The sequence below is a fragment of the Thunnus thynnus genome, chromosome 20 (genome assembly GCF_963924715.1).
Source record: "Thunnus thynnus chromosome 20, fThuThy2.1, whole genome shotgun sequence".
In the NCBI taxonomy this organism is placed as follows: Eukaryota; Metazoa; Chordata; class Actinopteri; order Scombriformes; family Scombridae; genus Thunnus; species Thunnus thynnus.
In genome coordinates, this window is record NC_089536.1 from 14591482 (window position 1) to 14598904 (window position 7423).

Below are 7423 nucleotides of genomic sequence, written 5' to 3' on the forward strand. Positions count from 1 at the left end.
CTGTAAATTGGTTTCTGACTGCCTCACACAAATGACAAACATATCCTCCATTCACACTAAACACACACACACACACATACACAGGTGTTATATTTCACTGACCTATAATTGTACTCTTGCTGCCACATAATTATAACTCCCAAAGTGCACACACATGAGAAAAACACAGAAGTTGTGCATATTAAAAAAAGTCTGAAGTAAAAGTATTTCAATGAAATTACACTGAATTTAAATATCAGAATGGTTGGCTCACATTAAAGGATGTGGTTGGCGATTTTCTATATTTTCCTTACTGTCATCAAATCTCATCTTCAGAGCCAAACCAAATATGAACTCAATCTAACTACATTTGTATGTACATTCAATGCCTGATATATTGTATTACTCTGTGCTGTAGACCTCTGTTGTTGACCAAAGATTACTAAAACACCTCAATGGGCTGCAGTGATAACAGTAATAACAGCAATTACATTTTTAGTCTCTAGAGAGTAGTTCCTTGTACTGTGCAGTGGCATCTGCATTGTAAACACTGTAAGCAGAGCTGGTGACAGTCACTGAAGACTCTCTTTAGTGTTTCTGCCACGATTGTTGCAGTGTTTCAGCTTGTTGTTGTAGCTTGTTGTGCTACATATCAAAGCATATCAAGGCATTCAAAAATTCCATGATCCCATTGCAATCTGATGCTGTTCTAGACTTGTTTATATTTGTAATGTCTATAAACACAGACAGGCACATATTTCCATATTTCATGATAAGATGAACAACACAATACTAAAATACGGATGTAAAATAACCTACATTTTCCATTGTAAGAAAATTTTGAATTTGGCATCACAGTTATTATATCAGTATGGTGATCAGTTAATGGCTTTTTATAGTGTCTCACACTAACTCCAGAAGAAGTAGCCAGCCAACAAGAGGTGAGAGTGCAGCTATTTAACTGGCAGCTGCCATGTGTGGAAACCTCTGGTCTCTCTGAACATCACAATGGGCCTCCAGTAATATTAATTCAACATGCTTTAATTCCTGAACTGGTAACAGTTACTGAAGACTCTCCTTGGTGTTTCTGCCACGGTTGGTGTGGTGACGCCAAACATTTGCCAAGACTCGATCGTCGCGTGTCACAGCGCTAAAGTCCATCGTCCTCAACTGAGGCAGGGCAGAAATCACATGTTTCCTAAAGACACAAACACACATGCACACACTTTAAATTAGCTTTGAATTCAGGGGCTTTGTGAACATTTTGTGTGCTAATAAATCCAAATTTGAATAAGGAATAAGATGTTTTACTCTATGCAAAGTAGAACGTGTCTCCTGGTGCCTCGCATAAATTATAGTATGATTCGAGATAAAAAATTAAATCAAGAGGCTGACTGCATGAGAAATCTAACCAATGAAGGGTGACCTTCTTTCCATGAGTGTGTGTTTATCTATAGTTGTTATGCAGCTGGGAACAGGATATGAACTGTAATATGGGCTTCATCTCCATTTAAGCACCTATTAAAATGTTACCCACCTACTTGCTTGCCAAGAATCTCTGATTTCACAAACTACAGACAAACACACACAAACATTATAACTGCAGATTTATCTCACAGAAGTGACCTTCTTTGCTGTAACCTTCAAGAACCTTTAAATATGAATACAGCTTTGGATGCCATCTTTGTACCAGGTCCTGTTCTTTGTTGGAAACAATGCAGACTGACTCTATTCAGTCTCTTTTAGTTCTTTTTATGATGCAACAATGGCCTCAAAATAAAAGTATCCTACAGCCAAGCAGAATGTGTGTTTCAATGAGTCTGAAATGAAATTTGTGCAAACTGAAAGAAAAAAAAACCTGTCTCTACCTGTAGCCTTTACTATTCTCTATGGCATTTCCATGTAGTGTGATGGTGTGTAGATACTGCAGCTCTCCCAGCTTGTCTACTTCTGACAGGTTCCAGATGCCGTTGCTATGAAGGTACAACACACGCAGTTCACGGAGCTCACACAAAACCTGGAACACAAACACATACACATGCCCAGGAAAGATGCAAATGTAATGCATTACACAAAAGATACATACATAATACTAAAAGGTATGAACTGATACCCAGTTGAACCAATGAGGTAATCTAGGCATAAAACTGGTACATATTTACTGCTCATTTGTGAACAAATCATCTCATGCAGATAAATTAAATGGTAACATCCTACAAAAATATATTAAAAAGTTAAGTAATACAATAATATATTATATATATGTAGAAATGTAATATATATTAACAGTTAATGTACTTTTAAAGTTGATCCAGTGAACAAAAAAATACTTCAGAGTAAGTATACTGACCATTAATATATATCAACAAGCAAGAAAGCAACAAAGAGACAAAAGGATAAAAAAAAAGAAAGAAAACAATGACACTTTACTTTAAGTTCCCCAATTACACATTTATAAGCAGTACATTAACATTTAATAAATGGTTTATACCACACTAATGATATAATGATATAAGGGATTTTTTAAGTGTTTATTAGTGTACAGTGTTTGTCAGCAATTATAGTTTCTCCTATGAAGATGTATTTTATATTATTACAACTTATTAAACCTTTTATTAACTGTCTATGTATGGCTTATACAAGCTTAATAAGGAGACATTAAGTAAAGTGTTATCAGGAAAAAATAAGAAACTGATTGGGTGACAGAGAAAATAAAGACAGAAATCTTACTGGATCTATGCCTGTGAGTTTGTTGAAGGACAGGTCCAGCCAGCCGAGCTGTGATGGTTCAGCCAAAAAGTAGCCAAGAGTGTACTGGAGGCCAACAAGGTCAGTGATGTTGTTGTTACTGAGACGCAAAGTACGGCTCAGATACTTCCTCTTTGAGTTTGTATTTAAAGGCCGCAGCCCATTTCTGGGTTGTTCTGCCAGTGCACCTGAACCATAAAAAAACAGTTAACCTACAGTGATTATTAAAGGGGTGATATTTGCATTTTTAGGCAGCAATCAGTTTATTTTATGTGATGAATTGCACTCATATGTGTTCATTAGACTTAATGGTTTGATGAGAAGTCATCTCAAACTCTTTGGAAACAGGGAGCATGTTTACTATCAAATACTTTGACACTCAAATATTTTTGGGTGTCTTACTCATTGGTGACTGCATATGTGGGACAATATAGTACACAATACAATACACCTCCACACTTTCATAATAACACTAACATTAGCTACTTGGCACATGATATTTTGCAAATGACAAACTTGTGACAGAACACACCTCTAAAAGGTTATCACTAAGTAGATACACAGATGATGTACTATAATACTTCCATGGGGTTGACATCCAGTGATAAATATTAAATGTGCTGTACAGTACAGTCACTACAGTCCCAATGAGAACTATAAGAATATCATGAACACCATGGGAAATAATGAAAAACATAAAATGCTAAGGTCACTTGCTCATTGTAAAGTTAAAGAGGAGTATGGCAATACCTGTCACATTGCTGATGTCTTTAAATGATAGATCCACCGGTGGGCCATACATGTTCAAGTCTGAAGGTCTACACACACACGTCCAGCAAAAGCAAAATGCTGACCACAGAAGTTGCAAAGGCAATTTCACAGTTTTAAACATAAACTTTGAACAGTTTCCTAGTGATGGAATTCCAAAATGGCCACACTTTAAGTTCATGAGTCACCTACAATTTGGTTCATCAAATAGCTTCTCACACACAACATCATTATTGTCATCATTATTTTAGTAATTTTAATTATAATAACAATTCCAAAGGCTTTGCTATATTAGTACTTACAACTGATTTTTGTCATGCTTCACCTGCCCATTAGAGGCCCTCAGTGAGTTTCCTGCCTTGATCTCTTGACAGGTTGTCATTAGCCACCTGCCTGCACAGCTGCTGCTCATTTACTCGTTAGCCATTCAGTAGCTTTCTAGCTGTTGTCCCTCATCAGTTGCCTGTTCCAGATGCTTGTGATGCTTAGCTGGATTTGTTTACCTGTACTGACTGCTTGTCTGACACACACACACACACACACACACGCCAAGTCAAGTTTCAATGTGCCCCTACAAGCACTGAACCCTCACAGACAATAATTGATGTCACCTGTGTTATACCTATGGGAAACAGGTTGGTGTGGAGGCTTGGTAATGTAGTGGGCTAGTTGGTCAACTATCAGTTAGACAAACTCATTAGCTTGTTGGCTTCGCTATATTCTAGTTTAGTTTAGTTGGGTTTAAGTCAGTAAGTGAAAGTGTGTTCCAATACTTTACCCTTGCCATCTATATTGATATACTGTCGTTTTCACAGTAAATTTAGTCAAAGTGAGAAAGCCACACACAGTTGAACACACTTAAAGGATATCAAATGATTATTACAACAATTACAATACAATAAAGACTAGATATACCGGTCTCAAGAAGGAAGGGAACTCCTGCTCCAAGACTTCATATATGTACACATACAGAGAAATACGCAGATACACACTACTTTATAAATATATATATTGTATGCATGACAAAATAAAGTCACATAAACACACACTAGTGCTGGAAAAGTAAGGTAGGAAAAGTAAGGAGACCTCTAAATAAGAATTGAAATGAACAAAATGACAATAAAGGCATGATGGCTTAATGGTTAGTACAGTCACCTCTAGCAAGAAGGTCTTGTGTTCAAACCAACCGACCACCAAGGGCCTTTCCACATGTTCTCCCCTGTGGGATCATCTGGTTGCTTCAAACACATGGAGGTCAGGTGAACTGGTGAGTCTCTACTGTCTGCGGGTCTAAATGTGAACGTGTTTGTCTATAAGTGATACCTCACAAATGACTGGAGACCTGTCGGGAGTGCATCCAGTCTTTTTGTGAGCCGGGATGGGCTCCAGCGCCCCTGAATTGGACGTGCGGATTGAAAAGAGCAGAGAAAATGCAGTGCAACGTTTGAGAGGGCAAACGGAGGACGAGTTTAAAAAGAAGCGCTGAAAGAAGGAAGACGTGATGATGGAAAATTGCATCCATCAACCGGAGTTTTTCCTCACCTTGTCGCTCAATCAAGATGTCTGTGTGTGTGTGTGTGTGTGTGTGTGTGTGAGTGTGCATTTGTGTAGCATCACTAAGAGTACAATAGCATCTCAATGAAGGACTAAGGGCAGTCCTTCAATAAGATGAAGAAAAAAAAACAGACAGACATGCGCACAATGAGTCAAAGCCAAGGACACAGACAGAGAAAGACAGACAGACACTGGCTGGAATCAAGTGTTTATGACAAAATTTTAGTGTGTCAGACTGTGTGAAGTATGAGTGTGTGAAGGTTTTATAGAGTGTGTATTTATGAGCTCCTTGCTTAAGCTTCCTTACCACTGCTCTTCTTTTTAAAAGGCCCACTATTCATAAAGCTAGAACTAGAAACTACTGTAACTCAGGAGAGCATGTTAGAGTGTTCTCACTGGTATTTGTGTACTTTTTTTTCTGTTAATTTTTGCCTCTTGGCAGAATATCTTAACTCCACAGATCAGGAAATAGGGTCATTTTAGTTGAATAAAATATCAAACAGGAGTCTCAGTATTCCTGAAAATGCAGGCTTATGTCCAGACCAGATGGAAAGATCTGGACTTAATTGAATGGGTAGCAATCTCTCCTCCCTCTGCAACTGCCATCAACTTGCCCTTGAGTGATGTGCTTAACCCCCATTTGCTGCATTGAGTCTATTCAGCAGAAAACATTATAAAACTGAAGTTCCTGGGCTGCTCCAAAGTGTGAATGTCTAGTTTTTAAACTGCAACACAGGTAAAAAAAAAAAAACAACAACTATAAAACTATGTTTTATAGTACTATATATGCATGATATTAGAATATAAATGTAACGATGCAATGACACTAGTGGATGTAGGCTGTATGATTGACGGCACATTAAGTAGTATCATTAAAAGAGCTTCTTAAAACAAGACCTCTGCTCAGGAGCCGAAAGTCATTACTTCTTTGCTCTCATGTGCTCAAGAGTAAGTCACATAGTACAAAAATAATATAATGAGAAATATTCTAAGTTTAAGCACTATGATCTCAAAAGGTCAAATCAATATGGGAACAGTTTACTTGGCAGTGCCTCTTTTTAACTCCTTCACTGCAGCACATCTGCCTCTAAATTTGCAACCTAAAAATCACAGGGTAGGTGGTTTGATCCCTGTCTCATGTTATTGTGTTTCGTGAGCAAGACACTGAACCCCAAGTTGTCCCTGGTGGTTGGTGCCTTGCATGGTAGCTCGCTGCTATCAGTGTGAGTGTGTGAATGAGAGGCACACTGTAGAGCGGTTTGGATAAAAGTGCTATATGCAGTCCATTTACAAAAATAAACCTTTACCATGCATAATGCAGTTTCCATTCACGGGAGCATATTGTAGGAAGCGTTAATTTAAAAACATTGGCATTGAATGTAATCTGGGGTTTTGCATAATTGTCTATTATCAATTTTGTGTTTGAGTCAGAAATACAGTACCGGTGGATTTAGGGCAGCCTCCAGTAATGGCCAATTACATCAATTTCTGTTTGCAATTGCATTTGCAATAAGAGGTGGTCTGTGCAAACAGAGAGGCATACGACAAGCACTTCAGGCTGCACTGCGGCATGTGATCTGCATGAACACAACCACAGCAGCATTACACCAACTATCATGGTGCAAGTCTGTTCCTTTGCAGTCCCAAAATGACCAAACAGACACAAGCAAAAGAAATGCATTTGCACCTCTGCATACAAGTGCATAGGCACAAATATATAGGATTCCAACATTTTTTCCAAGTTTTTTGAACTGTACACGTGTCAAAGTATATTCATGGTTATCTCTATATTTGATGATATGAATAGTATATGCCTGACACACATAAACAATAAAGATTTGTCTAAATAAAGTCTAAACAACATAATGTGTTTATGTGATACAGATCCATTGCTCATATTGCCAAGGCACTAAAACTGGAGTGCTAAAACAACAATGTTGCAAATGTAGCCAGCAGTAAGTGGCAAGAGCTGGCATGCACAATTCATCATAACTACTGTATGGTACGACTCCCTGAGTCATACTAACTGAATACGGAAAAAACTATTCAAGTTAAATGGTGAAGTAGAGTGATTTTAACAAAATTGTCTGGATTACCTCAGTAGTTATACTGATAAAGTCATGACTCCTCAAGAAATAAGATAGTACTCTAGAAAGCTGGTAGTATGTCATATCATTTTGTGACAAACTGAAGTATTAAAAAAATGCACAGTTGATCATGTTTCATCAGTCTGATATTCAATTAATTTCTCAGATTTTATAAAACTACTTTGTTTACCCTTGCAATGATCTCTAATTCAGCTTAATTTTGTCAGTTCTTCCTTCCTCTCACTGAATACATTTATACCCACTCATGCAGCCAAAACGTGTTGCTT

The 7423-nt window shown here is 37.7% G+C and overlaps 1 protein-coding gene across 1 annotated transcript; it reads right to left on the bottom strand.

The window, feature by feature from the left end:
• Nucleotides 1–1004: 1004 nt before the first annotated feature.
• Nucleotides 1005–3617, bottom strand: LOC137172095 (leucine-rich repeat-containing protein 51-like). The gene is made up of 4 exons (XM_067576356.1): nucleotides 3478–3617; nucleotides 2710–2915; nucleotides 1848–1996; nucleotides 1005–1177 (listed from the first exon to the last, which is right to left on the bottom strand). Exons 1-4 carry the CDS (start codon nucleotides 3527–3529, stop codon nucleotides 1042–1044), a joined length of 543 nt encoding a protein of 180 aa, XP_067432457.1. The 5' UTR covers nucleotides 3530–3617; the 3' UTR covers nucleotides 1005–1041.
• Between the last annotated feature and the right edge of the window lie 3806 nt (nucleotides 3618–7423).